At 40.8% G+C, this 15,459-nt stretch overlaps 4 protein-coding genes and 1 long non-coding RNA gene across 7 annotated transcripts in view; 3 read left to right on the forward strand and 2 right to left on the reverse strand.

Annotated features, from left to right (window-relative positions):
• The window catches only part of asb14a (ankyrin repeat and SOCS box containing 14a), a 10,523-nt gene extending 9,883 nt beyond the window's left edge, over positions 1 to 640 (forward strand). The window contains exons 12-13 of one of the 2 annotated variants that reach the window (XM_008408357.2): positions 60 to 213; positions 288 to 640. In XM_008408357.2, coding sequence (XP_008406579.1) covers positions 60 to 213; positions 288 to 463 — 330 coding nt within the window. In that variant the 3' untranslated portion in view covers positions 464 to 640. Of the gene's footprint in view, positions 1 to 54; positions 214 to 287 lie in introns of those variants that run through there. The other variant, XM_008408358.2, reaches the window with a different exon arrangement.
• Positions 641 to 1,526: 886 nt separating this feature from the next.
• Positions 1,527 to 7,357, reverse strand: ccdc51 (coiled-coil domain containing 51). The gene is made up of 7 exons (XM_008408359.2): positions 7,268 to 7,357; positions 6,118 to 6,192; positions 5,763 to 5,961; positions 5,505 to 5,642; positions 4,556 to 4,720; positions 3,890 to 4,096; positions 1,527 to 2,958 (listed from the first exon to the last, which is right to left on the reverse strand). Exons 2-7 carry the CDS (start codon positions 6,120 to 6,122, stop codon positions 2,398 to 2,400), a joined length of 1,275 nt encoding a protein of 424 aa, XP_008406581.1. The 5' UTR covers positions 6,123 to 6,192; positions 7,268 to 7,357; the 3' UTR covers positions 1,527 to 2,397.
• Positions 7,358 to 7,419: 62 nt separating this feature from the next.
• Positions 7,420 to 10,184, forward strand: tma7 (translation machinery associated 7 homolog). The gene is made up of 4 exons (XM_017305053.1): positions 7,420 to 7,531; positions 8,268 to 8,323; positions 8,551 to 8,638; positions 9,808 to 10,184. Exons 1-4 carry the CDS (start codon positions 7,516 to 7,518, stop codon positions 9,840 to 9,842), a joined length of 195 nt encoding a protein of 64 aa, XP_017160542.1. The 5' UTR covers positions 7,420 to 7,515; the 3' UTR covers positions 9,843 to 10,184.
• Positions 10,185 to 12,556: 2,372 nt separating this feature from the next.
• LOC103464336 (uncharacterized) overlaps positions 12,557 to 15,459 on the reverse strand; it is a 49,413-nt gene continuing 46,510 nt past the window's right edge. Inside the window, exon 5 of the long non-coding RNA XR_001776643.1 lies at positions 12,557 to 12,573. This is a non-coding gene — a long non-coding RNA (uncharacterized LOC103464336). The remainder of the gene's footprint in view (positions 12,574 to 15,459) is intronic.
• LOC103464338 (nuclear factor 7, brain-like) overlaps positions 12,557 to 15,459 on the forward strand; it is a 23,404-nt gene continuing 20,501 nt past the window's right edge. The window contains exon 1 of one of the 2 annotated variants that reach the window (XM_017304990.1): positions 12,557 to 12,623. The gene's annotated coding sequence lies outside the window, so the exon portion shown is untranslated. Of the gene's footprint in view, positions 12,624 to 14,423; positions 15,079 to 15,459 lie in introns of those variants that run through there. The other variant, XM_017304991.1, reaches the window with a different exon arrangement.

The raw sequence follows: 15,459 nt of genomic DNA on the forward strand, positions 1-15,459 counted from the left end.
TATCAATATTTAATGTGAAAACGGTCTGCCATACCATGTTACGTTCTCTGTCAGCGCAGTTCTGTGAGGTCATCACCGTCTACTGGCTGAAAGACCTGTCGGGTCCGGTGGTTCGAGTGCTGCTGGACTACGTGGATCACGTGACGCTGTGTTCCAAACTGAAGGCGGTTCTGATGGAGCAGAGCCAGTGGGCAGAGATCTGCAGACTACAAGGTACCGGAAACCTGACCGTTAGCTGAGAGAGGAGGAGGTAAAATCACAGTTTCTCTTCCCGCTCACCTCCCCAGAAAACCCCTGGTGCCTGCAGCATCTCTGCCGCCTGCGGATCCGTCGTTGTCTCGGCCGCCTCCGTCTGCGGTCGCCCGTCTTCATGAGCTTCATGCCGCTGCCGGAGCGGCTGAAGGACTACATCCTGTACCGGGAATACGACCTGCTGGGCCGGCAGAGGAGCAGCCCGGGCTGAAGAGAGACGGCTATCAGAACCGGTTAAGAAACAAGAAAGTTATGGTACATCTATTTTTATTTTGATGTCATAATTTATTTAATTTTTACTTATTTAATAGACGAACCAAATACAATGCGTAACTGATTCAAAATTATGCAGAGGCTACGAATAAAGATCTGAGAAGTGTGGTGTGCATTTGTATTCATTGTTCATTCTGATCAGTGGCGGTCCCAAGTGGGGGCCATGGCCCCTCTAGAAAAATGTTGACTCATGTTCAGGTCTCACAAAGGCATATAGAGTTATATTCTCCAATCAATACATAAATCCATCCATCCATTTTCTTTACATCCTTGTCCTTAGTTGGGTCTGGAGGTGCTGGTGCCTCTCCAGCTAACGTTTTGGGTGAGAGGCGGGGTCACTCTGGACAGGTCACCAGTCCATCGCAGAGACACAGAGACACACAGGACTAACAACCATGCACAAAGACACCTAAGGACAGTCATGTTTTTGGACTGTGGGAGGAAGCCAGAGTACCCGGAGAAAACCCACCATGCACAGGGAGAACATGCAAACTCCATACAGAAAGAGGGCCAGGAATCAAACCCAGGACCTTCTTGCTGCAAGGCAACAGTGTTGCCATGTGCAGCTTCACTACATAAATAGATGTTTGAAATAAAGAAATTGTACAAATATATATATATTTACTTTCCATAAGCAAACACCTTTTGATTTGTACATTCGAGTTGCGAGTTCTACATGTAACATCAATTTTAGATGCAGTCTTACATATTAGTACATATTGTTAAACGTTTCCACCACATCTTACTACTGGAGAGGTGATGAGCGGCCATATTGAAATGTGAAGTTGACCTTAAAAAGTCATAACTGGATGTAGTCATGGTTACTCCAACTTTCCCAGTGATAAATCCTTTAATTTTCAGACTGGGAAGTCAGAGCTGGAACGCAGCATAAATCCAGGCTGAATAAAATAATATGCGTTTTGTTCTCTGCTGCCCTCTCCTGGTCGAACCTGGAACTGAACAGCCATGTTTTGAACAAAAGAGAAACAAAAGCCGTGAAGTGAGTTTCCCATTCAACCTTTTATTATAGAGGCGATACCAGTGCATGATGTCAGAAACATGTTCAAGTACTCCAGGATCTGAGAGGTTCTGCTGCTGCAAACAGCCTCCAGAAAATCTATACAGCCAAAAATGTATTTAATCCATCAATTAAAGGTCCCTTTGAGAGTTTTTAACATCATTCATCTCCATAGAAGCTGTTTCTGCTGCCCTGGTCCACTGGAGCCGATGGTTAAAATCCAAAGTGAAGATAATTATTCCCTCTGGTACTGGATTAACTGGGAATATACTAGTCAGTCAGTTATTCTTTTTAAATAAATCCTAAAATCAATGATTTGTTCATTCAAAACTTCAACTCAGCTGGAATGGGCAGATTCCTTCATCCAAACAAAATAAACGAGTTTAAAGTCAGAAGAATTCAGGAGGTTAAAAGTAAAACCTGTTATTAAAGTTTATTTAACTGCTTTTTGGAAGGAGGATCAAACAGCTGATTGAGACGGACGCCTGCCCCCTAGTGGCAGCCTGCAACTTGATCTGGATCAGAACGATTACATCTGTGAGTTAAAAAAAATTAAAGCAAAACAATGAGAGGTAATAAATGAAAGATTAGATATTTCGCTGGAAATGTGAAGATTTTCCTTTATGATTTGATGGAAGATGTAGATACGATAATCAAAGAAAAGCTTTAATATTGTAATCAGTGATTGGACATGATAAATAGCTGCATGTCTTGAGTGCTCCAGTTACCGTGAAGCGACAGCAGAAGACATGTTTGTGTAATCATCTGCTTCCGGTTCACCAGGAATCGGACGTCATTAAACTCATAATTAACTGATATTATTGTGACTCATCATAAACCAGTCCAGGTCCAGTTCAACCAGTTCCCCGGAGCAGCAGGTACACGGCAGAGATGGTAACGGCGGCGGCGGTGTAGCTGAACACGGCGTTGTAAGCCGTGTTCATCCTGATTCCTTCCCCCAGCGTCCTCCTGGTGTCCTCCAGGCGTCTCGCCACCGTCTCCGTCTCCAGTGTCGCCGCTGCTCTCTGAAGGCCAGCGGATCGGGTTTGGGTCTGAGGTTCGGTTTCCAGAACCTTCCGCACCGCCAGCAGTTCGCCCTCCACCTTACCGACGCCCTGCTGGAGCCGACCCAGTTGGGCCGTCAGCGACGCCAGCAGCGACTCCGTCTTCTGGTTCTGGACCTGAAGGTCTTTAGAGGTGGAAAGAGAAACGGCAGGCGAGGCTGTGGTGGGTCCTCCCTTCCCCTGGGGGGCGCTGTTGCTCGGAGTGAAGGCGTCGGCCAGAGTGACCCGGAGGCTGTCGATGAGTTCACCCAGCTGGTCCTGCTGGGTTTGGTGGTTCCCAGCCTGCACTTTCAGCGCCTCCTGCAGACTCTCCGGACCTTTCTGGGCCTCAAGAAGAAGATTCTTCAACTCCTGCAGACACAAAAGAACAAAATCCACTTCGGTTTCAGATTTATAGGGTCCAAACTACATACAGGTTCACATATACATACACACACCTTGGAACACGAGCTTAGGGATGTTTTCACCCCTAATAGTCCAATGGACTCGGTTCGATCAGGAACCAAAGTTGCAACATTTGTCATGTAATTTCAACACAGTCATAATTTCGACTGTCAAACGTTTGTGATTTAGAAAGTCACGCTGTTTCTCTACGATGGTTGCTCCATTTTACAGTCACGACTTTAAAATTTAAATTCTGTTTAAATGTAGTTCAGTTGAATCGTTTTGACATTCGCAACATTTGCTATAAAACAAACTACAGAAATTATTACTGTAATACTAGAAATTATGCATTTCTGTTGGGTTTTTATTTTTTATTTCATGGCCGATATGGGCTTCCTGGCTTAATGTGTACATGAAAAATCTATATATTTTAAAAAATTTAATCGATGAATTGTTTTAAGATTTGTTTAAAGTCTTATCAGAAACAAACGTTGAAGGAAATTAATTTTAAATCTAAATCTGTCAATAATCTGAATATTTTAGGCTTTAACTGCTGACGGTTGAAGCTTCGAACCAGTTGGGCGACTCAACAGGTCAATGACCCCAAACCCACATCATCCGTTCATCAGGACTGGTGATGAACGGATGAACGTTCCAACACAAGGGTTTTGGATTCATTTGCTGCTAAACCAACAGACTCCACTCAATTTCTAATCTCTCCTGTTGGTCTTTTTCATTTAAAATCTTAAAAATAAAAATATTTGGTGTCACTTTTGGGCTGATTTGATGGCGGCATGTTTTGTTTTCAACCATCCAGTGGCTTCCTCACCTACTTCCTGTCTCCCTCTCTTAGTATTTCCTGCTTCAGGGTTAAAGTTCAGTCAGCGTCTCTTGTTACCTGAAGGCGGACGCGGTTGATGTACGTTGACCCCATGACCCCGATCAGGGCTCCGAGCACAGAGCCGACGATGGACCAGTTCTTGGTGCGCTCCGCTCTCGTCCTCTCCTTCTCGTGACTCTCCCTCACCGCCGCCGAAAACAGGCCGAACTTTTCCCTCTCCGAACTCTCGGCGTTCTCGTACGCAGTCCGGAGACGCCGTTCCTCCTGCGGTCGGGAAAAAATTTTAATATGGCTGATCTGTTTTACACCAGTTTGTTTTAATAGTGAGAAAAAAAAATGTATATTTGTATTTTTGTTGAGTGTATGAAAACATCTGGTTTCATCTGTAAATAATGTTTTCCAAATTTAAGCTTTTAATCAAATGTTAGATTGAACTTCATTGCAAAACTGTGTAGTTTAAGTATCAATATTTACACAGAAATCAAGAACTTTTCAGATCTTAAAAACATTTAATTGAAAATTCATCCATCCATACAAACCCCGACTATCCAGCTAAAAACAGTTTTTTGCATATCTCACACCAGGAAAGCTTGACACTCAGACAGCTGTAGATGTAAAGCTTATATGGGAGAGACGCTCCGACACTCATCCATCCTGTGCAGCTCAAACACGCTGTCTGCGTTGAATCACCAGTTTTTACTGGTGGTTGTTTCCTGAGCTGACCTGCAGCAGCTTGTGCTCCATCGTGGCCAGCTCCAGGTAGTGAGCCTCCTCCCTGGAGACGCGGTCCAGCCGGTCTCTGACCTCCTTCAGGCGGCTCTGCAGCGCCTCCAGGCTGCTGTGCGCCTCACGCACGATTCCTCTGGCCACCATGAACGCCGCTTCAGCCTGAACAGATACATTCAATCTGTAAGACTTTAAATAATATGAGGTTTTTTTCTTGATGGAGGTAAAATAAAAAAACAACAAAAAACTAAACTGTGCTGATTCACTGTAAAGGTGACCTATTTTGTTTCCTTGAACAGGTTAGGATCGGTCTATGGCCTATACAAAACATCTTTATTAAATTTTTTTGCACAAAATCATTCTTAGATCATGAGATTTTAGCCAGTTCTGCATATTTTTAGGTGTTTTAGCGCCTCTGTCACTTTAAATCCAAATAAGCTGCTGCTGTCCATCTCAACATTTATGCTCACACATGAAAATGGCCGCCCCTTCTGCTTTGAAAAGCATTAGTGGAGACTCCTGCACAACCAACAAGAATGCAGCCATTGGTTTCTAGTTGGTAAGCTAACAACAAAACTCTTGTCTTTTCCAGCAGCCATTGTACAGTACATGCAAGGGTAAAACCAGCTGACCAAACATGCTGGATCTCAGCTTGGTTGCTAGGTGACGGACTGGGCTTTGCTGGGGTTGCTAGGTAAAGGCGCAGTGCCCGTGGAATGCGACTCAACATTCTGGAGGTTTTTGTAACGGCTCGTTTACCAGACACCAAAAAACATGAACTTATTGCCAAAAACTGGCTGAAGGTTTTTTTTCTTTTTACGTACTTGTGCTGTTTTTTTAGAAGCAGTTGAGACCCAAATGGAAGAACAAATACATGTGAGTTTTGCATAAAGATGTTTGTCTCTGATTAAACTTGCAGACATGACTGTTCTCTGTGTCTTCTGACCTCTGTGACCTTGGTTTGAGCCTCGCGGACCTCGGTCAGCCCCACAAACTCTTCGTATCTCCCCCACCAGTAGTTCACAGTGGCTGTGGCCGCCTGCGCCGACCTCCGGCTCCACTCCCGGCCCAACTCTCCTGCATGCTGATGGGACAAAAACAGGGAAGAACTTTTTTATTTAAGGCTACGTTATTTATAACAAACAGAAAAATGCAGTTCTGATAATTCAGTCTTTTTTGGCATGTTGGTACGGGACAGCTGTACCTGCAGGGCAGACAGGCTGCGCTCCTTCACCACCTCAGCTGCACCTTTCTGTACAAGAGGGGAGGACCCAGTGGGTGGAGAAGGTCGAGACGGCGGTTCAGAGCTGTACGGTCGAACCGGAGCGGTTCTGGCCGCCAGATGGTGCCGAGACAGACAGCATGAGCCTCGAGCCCAGATGTAGATCTGAGCTCCTCTGTACCTGAGACGGTGAAACGTCTGTAATTAATTCAGTTCTTTAAGTCATGCCCAAAGGTTTTGGCTCTGACACAAATGTTTCTATGACTGACGTTAGATTTTCTTTTAAATTTCTTCTGGTAAATTGAATGCAGTTCGAAGCATTTCATGAGTGTCTTACCTCATTGAGAGCGTCAGCAGTCGGGGTGGAAGGTTCAAACACAGCAGCGTTTGGGCCGACTCCAAAAGGGCACCTCTAAAAAAAAAGAAAACAAACAAACAAAATCTTTTTAAAGACTTTTTACATTTGGATTCAATCAAATCAGGACCATTAAATTAACATGTTGAAGTGAAGGTTCTGTGTGTATCACAGTAAGTGCAAATTAAGACTGAAGTCGAGTAAAAACTCAACAATTCTTAAAGTTTGAATTTCCAGCTTTAAACAAGCAAGATGACCAAATGTGTAATTTAAACAGAGTAACGCACGTTTTAAAAACCAGCTAAATCTTACCTTAATAAAACTAACAGTTCCTTTATTTTTTTAAATGCACCTTAACTAACATTCACATGTTTCAGGCACTTAAATGCCTCTTTGGAAAGTACATTTTCTTTAAGTTTATTCTTTCTTGATCTTGACAGTTACATATTTCTCTGTTTTTTCTAAATGAAATAAAAATCTGCTGTAAGAAAATCTATGTTCAACTTTCCTACTTTATTGGGGAATATAAGCGCATACCCAGCTTTATATATTAGTTACTTTACAAGTCACCTTTTTGTGAATCTATTAGATTTTTAAAAATTACCTGGCAGCTGCTGTCGCCTCAGTTTATTTATGCATTTTCGTGATTAAAGCTTCATGTAAATTGATTTACATTTAAGTAGCGCAATATTAAGAACAACACGTGTCCTGAGGAAGAACATGACTTATTACTAATTTTATAAGGAATTAAGTCATTCTGAATCTAAAATAACGTAACAGCAAGCTTATTAACAATTGCAATAACTTTTTCTAATCTTTTTTTATTGTTGCAGACAATCCTGAGTTTGTGTAAACACAGCAGAGTGATGACTTTTAGCAGAAACCTGTTTCTGCCCTCACTGAAGACAAACCATTAAATACATACACTACTATCACACTCTAAATACTTTACATTTATATAATTCGGCTTATTTAATTGAAACTTCTTTTTATTACATCATTGTTTTCTGTTTCTTTTCTAACTAGCTTTATATTGCTAATATTGACCTCGGTGCTTGTTTTCTTATAAAACTGTCTAGAATATGTCTGTTGTAATTGTAGTTTATTGAGAAAGCTACTAAAATAAACGCACCTGTTTCCTTTAGAGCTGTCACAGCATTTAGTTTTTCGGAATAAACTTTCTTTAACCACTTATCCTCCTGGTGTTTGGAGAACAAGCTAGCATCATGTAGGTGTTTTTTGTTCAGGCGTATGATTGGGATTCTACTTCCGGCGGTTCTTCTGGGGTCCTTCCAGCGCGGATTAAATCGACAACAAGCTCGAATTGCTGTCATTCACCGTTAATTTTAGTCATTTATATCCTATTTAAACGATTTAAATATGTCCGGTAGAGAAGGTGAGACTTTTTTGTTGTGCTAAACTACATGATGGTGAATTTCTGACCTTGTTATTTTATGTGTCGCGCGCTTCAGTTTGTGTAAGAAGCTAAAAAATGCTAACAGGTTCTAGCTAATGTCCTGTGTTTCTCTCCAAAAATGTTCATTATCATCGCTTACTTGCTTAATGCCTAAAAATGCACGGATTCACCGGAAAAAAAAACAAATGGAGAACTTGATTCAGTGTGTAGATGCACCTTTAGCAGCACTAACTGTCGGTTTTGTTAAGTTTGAGCTAATCAATCTCTTACATCGATGTGGAATCATTTTGCCCACTGTGCTTAATTTAATTATAGATTGAGATAAATCAAAATGAAATGACTGAAAGCACAAAGGTTTGAAATGGTGAGCAGGTGAATGTCTTTCTCTGGAATGAAAACCCCCACACCTGTCCCAGAATGACGGACATTAGGCTTGTGATCAGTTAATCAAATATTTTGATTAGCAATTTTCCTTTTGTAAAACCAGTGGAAACAGCAAGGGTGTACTTGTACACTCTCGCATGACCGTGAGACAGAAATCACTTTGAAATGTCCATTAATGGTCGAAAATATTTTAAAGAAAATCTGCAGTGGATTTAATAAGCAACAGCTCATAAAATATAAAAAATGTCGTAAAATAATAAATCCACAAATACTTTTTAAAGTCGGAGTGACAGAAATGTTGGTTGATTTGTTTTATTTATAAATTTTTCAGGAGGCAAAAAGAAACCACTCAAGGCACCCAAGAAACAAAACAAGGAAATGGATGATGTAAGTTTAGTCCGTTTATTCTTTCACAATTTAACTTGGCTGAAGTCACAGATTAAGAACTTTTCTTTTTTATTGTTAATATTTATTGACCATGAAGATTTGAAGGGTCAGAGTGGATTCACTGTGTTCAAAGTATCCTCTGAAAATTCTAACTTATTTGTGACTAGGATTATCAGTTTAGCAGGAAGCGTTGCTTGTGGCGCGTTAAAAATAATTTATGCCTGCAGGAAGACGTTGCCTTCAAGCAGAAGCAGAAGGAAGACCAGAAAGCCATGGATGCGTTGAAGGCCAAGGCGTCAGGAAAAGGACCTTTAGGTGAGACTAGATAAGTAATTAAGAAAAATCTTCATTATCGTATTTTCAGCACTATAAGGCGCATGGAATAGACACTACAATTACCGTCCCGTATTGAATCTATACGTGACGTGATTTGTTCCGTTCTCTACAGATGTGGATGTGTAATAATAAAGAAATGATCCCCAGTACTTTCTATAGTAGGTTGCAACAGTCATTGTTTCACTCACGGTGTTGCTGTTGTGATATTGTGCCCAACTGCTTTCTGGGTAATGCAGACCAACCGACATGCTGCCGCTACAGTCTCTCTCTCCCCACCCTGCTTTAAATGTATAGGGGCTGGTCCCTTGGTAACCCTAGTCGAATCACCCCGGATGAATATCTAAAGCCACTTTGTAAAGAATGTCAACAAAACAGTCCGACTCGGGTCGGTGAGAAAAGCTTTCCGCTACTGGGCCGGGGCCGGACGATGGCCACCCTTCTCCGTTCGTGCACAGCAAGACGACCTGATTATCAGGTCAGTACGTAGGTAGGTAGGTCAGTCAGACTTTATTAACAAACCAGCGTTCTGACAACTATCCCAGCATGCACCGCGCGCTTCTTCTTCTACGGGGAAAATGAAGTCGGCGGCTGCTTACCGTAGTTGCTAGACCTGTTGTGGCTCAATATTGGTCCATATATAAGGCGAACCGTCTGCTTTTGAGGAAATTGAAGGTTTTTAGGTGTCTTATAGTGCGGAAAATACGGTAAATCATTTGATATCTAAATTGAAGTTTTTGAAGAAAACGCTGCAGTTTAACAGACGGTTGGAACATAAAGCCAGTTCCTCAGGTCTTCTTTAAATGTGTTTCAGATTTGGTCTGGAAGTTGCCTGAGAATTCACATATGGCCGATAGTTTTTAATCAAACCTGTCTGGGTTTTTAAATAATACCAGAAATGCAGCCATGAACACACAACCTGTGTATGGGATTAACAGCAGCAGCATTTTGTGTTACACCTGATGCATCATTTTGTGGTGTCACAGAACGTATGGAGAAACATTTTACCCCCATGAAGCTGCATATCTGAACCCAATGTCGCCTCAAATTTGATGGAAAATATTTTTATTCATTCTATAAATTAAACAAAATCAGCCACAGTTGCATCTGTCATTTTATCAGTTTTGTATCTGTGTAATTTTTTCCTGCAGCCAGTGGCGGGATCAAGAAGTCGGGGAAGAAGTAGAGTGTGAAGATGATGTTGCCTAGCAACCTTTAGTTTATTTTTCACCGGTAAACCCTGCAACACTCAGAAGCTGTTCCTGCGCCGAGCTCTTCCAGCTCTCAGTGCAGAAAATGACCTTTGAGTGAACAGACAACAACATGCCTCCCCCAACGAAGAAAAGTAATTATCTCCTTTAAGACCCAACAACTAAATTAACTCTGACCGTTTATGAAATGTCTTTATTGTTTAGCAAAAATAAAAAGGACATTTTCTTCAGTGGAAAATGTTTAACAGAGAAGACCTGAACTATGTTTGTGTTGTATTATGAAGTGGGAGATGTCAGTAAATTTTTTTGTAATTATGTCTCGTTTTATGTGTTTTTTTTTTTTTCCTTTTTTTTTTGTTGAGGGCAAAACATCCAAACCGATAAAATGGTGATTATGGCAAATTTTTTAGCTTTGTCCATTTTCTGTTTCTCACACAAAAAAATTATAAAACCGAAATGTGACTCAAAACCTACCTATGAGAGCCTCCCAGTTATGGTGGGAAGCTCCTGCAAATATAACATGTGAGGTTTATTCCCTCTGCTATCCGTTCCAAACGCATCAACTTTAAAAATATTTATATGATCTGAAGCATCATATGATAAACTTGAGAAGGATGTTGGTGTGCATCAGTTCACAATCTGTTCATATTTTCATAAAAATCTGGCTGCTTGGAAGCAAAATGTTTAAATATGAGGTGTCATTTGTATTTTTTCACAGTATTCTTGTTTTTTGATAATTTTACCAGAAGATATTTTATGACGTTTTCTTGTTGGAAAGTTAGTTGTTCTACTTTTACAGATTTAAAACTACCCACCAGAGGAGCGTTGCAGCTTTATGAAAACTATTTTTGTAATAATTACACAGCCAGTAATGATTGTTGCTTTTGTCAGTTTTTATTGTAAATCAGTTTATTCATAAAATGTGGTAAAAACAATTATCCTGTACAAAACATGTTTACACTCTGCATTGATAAACAGCAATACAAAAAACATTGAGGTAAATTAATTACACAAAATTCACCTTTTAAGAATACTTAGTAATTATTCAAATGATTATTTAAAAATAAATCGTTTTTATCCTGAAGAGGAGCAAAATGTAAATAAAAGCATCAGGATTCAGCCATGCTAAAAAATCTAAAAAACTTTACATTTTGGCTAATTTAATAAATGAGTGTTGAACAGCATGGTGCTGCTGCCACGTTTTGCTCAGATAAAGCTGGTTAAGAAATTTAACAAAATCAGTTAAGTGGCTTCAGTTCAAGGAACAATAAACATGTAATTCAAACATTAAAGAGTATTATTAAAAAATTACATATGATACTGCTCTTCAGATTCTCAAGTAAAACAATGGTTTAATTGGGCCATCTAAATTTATGGTGCAGGAAATAATTTATTTGCACCCAAATAAAGGCTTATTTAAAGCGCATATGCCTCCAAATTGCGCAGAACAACAACCTGTCACAATGTCAAGCAGATGTGTTGAGTGATGAGCAGGAAAAGCATAAATCATTTATCTACTTGAATATTCAGCAATTAACTCATAAAATCCAACTTCAGAGGCTCAGTGTGATTTTTTTCAGTGCATAATTTCTTCCGATTCATTGTTATATTACACAAATACTTTCTTGTTGGTGTTTTAACTTTACTATTCTGCAGCATGAGTCTTTTGTGTGTAATTGAAAGCACTTTATAAATAAAATGTATTATTGTTAATGTGAGTGTGGCGCTACATCTAAACGATCTGGCCATAAAAGCAACATCAGCAGAGCTCAGCTCCGTCATGATGCTGCTAGTTTGATGACAACAAGGCTGAAACTGATGGTTGAGATGCAGAAACCTCCAGTTTATATACATAGAGAGCGAGATGTTGGTATTCTGCATCAAGGATGAGCAAGAATAGATGATCGATGGAAGGTTTCCTGCAGATCGCGATGTACCATCAGTTAGTTAGCAGCTGCTAATGGGACAAAGGCAAAAAGAAATCTGATGTAAACAAGGCCTTGTGCTTTTCTCCAAGGGTCTTTAGAGAAAAGCTCCTGAGATGATGGTGGTGATAAACAGTTTCCTCTGTTATGAGATCATCAAAGCCGTTTTATCTTATCTAGTGGAACAAGGGTTCACCTAAAACCGATTTGGATCTCACCTTCTGCTCAGGAGAATGTAAAATGTTTATCTTTCTTCTGTTCGCTTCACTTCAAAAACATTAAATCTCACCAAGTACTGGTCCAGTTTCTAGTGCAGATTTCTTAGTTCACTTGAAATAAAACAAAACTAACTTACAAGTTACTTTTCAGCAGTTGAAGTCAATAATCCCTTAATATTGATGAAAATGTTCTAGTCCTAATGGCAGATTATTTATTATATGGGGGAAATGTCCCGTAGTCGGGCAGAAACCAGCCTGGTAAAACTGGCTCCTGTAGCCGTACACGCCAACAGCTAACCAGTATTACTGCAGCTTACGGTCATGTTGGCTGTTTCTGATTAATCTTCAAGCCTGGAAATGGACAGATTGGTGAGTAGGTGTGAAGTGAGCTCTGGCCTCTTCAGGTTAAACTGCATCTCCGTTGGTCATCCTGGCGACTTTCATCCGGAGGATCTGGATCTCCAGGTTGAGCTTCTCTCTTCCCAGGAGCAGATTTCCTCTCTTCAGCGCCGTTAGATCCTCGTCTTCATCAATCTTCAGCCCGCCCAGCTCGTCTTTCAGGCCTGCAGAGGAAGCAGATATGCCATCTAATCAAAAGGCGAGCTCCATGCGGGTAAGTGAAGCTGATTTATGAAAGATAATTACACTTTCAGTTCCTGTCTTCCATCAAAAACAAAGCAGCCACCAGCTTTACCTAAGAGAGAAGCAACAAGCTTTAAACCATGCTTTGAGATTTCCACGGAAAGGATTTTAAAAATCCATTTATTTACTGCTCTGTTATTTATTTTTGATATTTTTTAAATTTAATAATCTGATAAAAGGAAAAATGTACGAAGATTGGAAACTAAAATCTGGTGTAAACAACCTAATGGAATTACAGTTTTATTAAATTTTTTGTCTGTTTGTGAAGTATTTTAAGATCTTGGCCAGATATTTTGAAATAAATAGTAACGATAAAAGACCGCAGTGAAGTTGGTTTCAAGTTGGATATTCAATCTCCGGGGAGTAAGCGGCGCTTAGCTCAAGGTTGATCCGATTTATGAACGCTAATGCCGGCCAGTTGTTCCCCACCGCTCCCGGCCGGTGTGCCCTAAGGTTCACAAATTACCAAACAGTAATTAACAAATTACTGAACCAAACATTCCTGTAAGAGAAATGTTAATAAATGACTTGAATTATAACCAACCAACCAAAGTTGGCAGCCTTTGTGCTTCATGGACCTGAGCATCTCACCGAGTTGCTGTCATTCCGTTTGTTTCCACCTTGTTATAATGTCACAGTTGATCCTGGTGGGATATTTAATAACCTACCACTGCAGTGGTATAGGTTCCACTTTTAACGAATCTACCAGGTTCCACATGATGACCTACCACTTAATGACTGCAGTCACTAAGGTGTGCAGGGGTTTGCGTAAGATACGATAAGTCGGATTTATTATGTCGGTGCTACTCTGGATTTCAGTGAGCTCCCGAGAGCAACACTGTCTTTCACAAATGTTTGCAAAAGTAAAAACTTTTTATACCTATGATCACGGAAATGATTGAATATATAGACATCAATCCTTCGAGTTTTTTTTCTTCTTTTTTTCCATACCTGACCATTTTTAGTGCATCACTCCACTAAAAATGTTCAACTGCTGGACTAAAAGTGAAAAAGCAGCCAAAGTACACACACACACACACACACACAGTAGAAATGCCAGTGTTGAATTAACACCCATAAGTGTCTATATGTGTCCAAGTCAGCTGGTGTTAAATTCAACAATACAGAGTGTCACATTAACATTTACAACGGTGGTGTTAAAATACATTAAAAGTAACACCTGTGTAGTGTTGATCACAAAACATAATATGGTGTTAAAAATGTAAATAATTTACCCACAAAGTGTCAATATCAATCAAATATTGACACTAATAATTCAATACACAGAAATGGAAAGTTTAACTTTTCTTAAACCCATTTCAGTATAGTAGACCAATGTTAATTTAACAAAAAAATGGGTGTCAATATTTAAACACTTTCAAAAACCTGCTGACTTGGACACATATAGACACTTTTGTCTCGCTATCTTTGCGGGGACTTTCCATTGACTTTCATTGACCGTAACTCTGACCAAAACTCAATTCACACCTTGGACCTAAACCTTACCCCAACCCAAAAACAGCGTTTCTACTTTGGGAGCAGTGAGTCCCCACAATGTAATATATGCCAGGAAAATGGTCCCCACAATGCATCAAATACAGGATACACACCCACTCAAAACAGGCTTCTACTGGCTTTGACCTGAACCAATGATGTCACTCATTCTCTTGACAGTGATGTCACTCATTGTCTGTGACATCACTGACATCGCTCCCTTTATTCCAAAATTCCAGAGCAACTCATTTGTTCAAAGTTGGAAGAAAGAGTCCTGCTATTTTATTCTGCTTTTCAAAAACACGGTGGATTTAATTTAAAACATGGCACACAGTGGCTGTTATCGATGTAGGAATGAAGATCAGGCTAGCCTGCAGACGGACAGCAGTTCTGAGCCCACGACCCCTGAAGAATTGGAGCTGGAAAACAACGAACTCCGACAGTTGGTGGATGATCTCCGACGGACCATCGAGTGCTCCAAACCTGGCAGGAGATCCAGGCAATCGGTCTTGCAAGCTAACTGTGACATGTTAGCAAGTGAGAACGATGCACTTCAAGCGCAAATCATGTGTTTTCGTGTAGAGCTGGAAAGAACACAGCTCAGACATGAGGACATGAGAGCTGAGGTGCGATGCCTGGAAGAAGCTCGACTGGCTCTGAAAAAAAGACTCCTGAGGCTTCGGATGAACTTGAAAAGGGCATATCTGTGCATTCAAAGGCGATCCGAAGACCTGCAGAGTCTTTCAGAGGAGTTGGGCGATATCCAGAGCCAGTACAACAGTGACTGCGAGGAGATCAAGTACCTTAGACAGCAAAACAAGACTTTACTGTCTGAAAGTGCTGGGCTAAGGGAAAGATTGGCTCGACAGCCGACTGAGGAGCACCAGGAGATCCAGGGACCAGATTCAGCTCTCGGAAAAGTCTGTAAAAAGGTAGGTACAGTTTTCAGAACCATGTACCAAACAGGTACTCTGAGGTACTGGATACCAGAATGGATGGCTTAAATCCATGCTGGTATCCCTCGGGCTGTTCTGGTAAAACTGGCCACCTTGCTGAAACTGGTTCCAGAGAAACAGGTCACTTTGCTGATCCTGGTTCTAGGGAATCAGGTCACTTAGCTGATCCTGGTTCCAGAGAATCAGGCCACTAAGCTGATCCTGGTTCCAGAGAATCAAGTCGCTAAGCTGATCCTGGTTCCAGAGAATCGGGTCACTAAGCTGATGCTGGTTCTAGGGAATCAGGTCGCTTAGCTGATCCTGGTTCCAGAGAATCGGGTCACTTAGCTGATCCTGGTTCTAGGGAATCGGGTCGCT

The sequence above is a fragment of the Poecilia reticulata genome, linkage group LG5 (assembly GCF_000633615.1).
Source record: "Poecilia reticulata strain Guanapo linkage group LG5, Guppy_female_1.0+MT, whole genome shotgun sequence".
NCBI lineage: Eukaryota > Metazoa > Chordata > Actinopteri > Cyprinodontiformes > Poeciliidae > Poecilia > Poecilia reticulata.

Coding starts and splice junctions, on each gene's coding strand:
- tma7 (XM_017305053.1), top strand. Junction 8,324..8,550: donor AAAACAAGGAAATGGATGAT/GTAAGTTTAGTC, acceptor TTATGCCTGCAG/GAAGACGTTGCCTTCAAGCA. Junction 8,639..9,807: donor GTCAGGAAAAGGACCTTTAG/GTGAGACTAGAT, acceptor TTTTTCCTGCAG/CCAGTGGCGGGATCAAGAAG.
- ccdc51 (XM_008408359.2), bottom strand. Junction 4,721..5,504: donor CTCAAACCAAGGTCACAGAG/GTCAGAAGACAC, acceptor GTATCTGTTCAG/GCTGAAGCGGCGTTCATGGT. Junction 2,959..3,889: donor TCAACCGCGTCCGCCTTCAG/GTAACAAGAGAC, acceptor TTGTGTCTGCAG/GAGTTGAAGAATCTTCTTCT.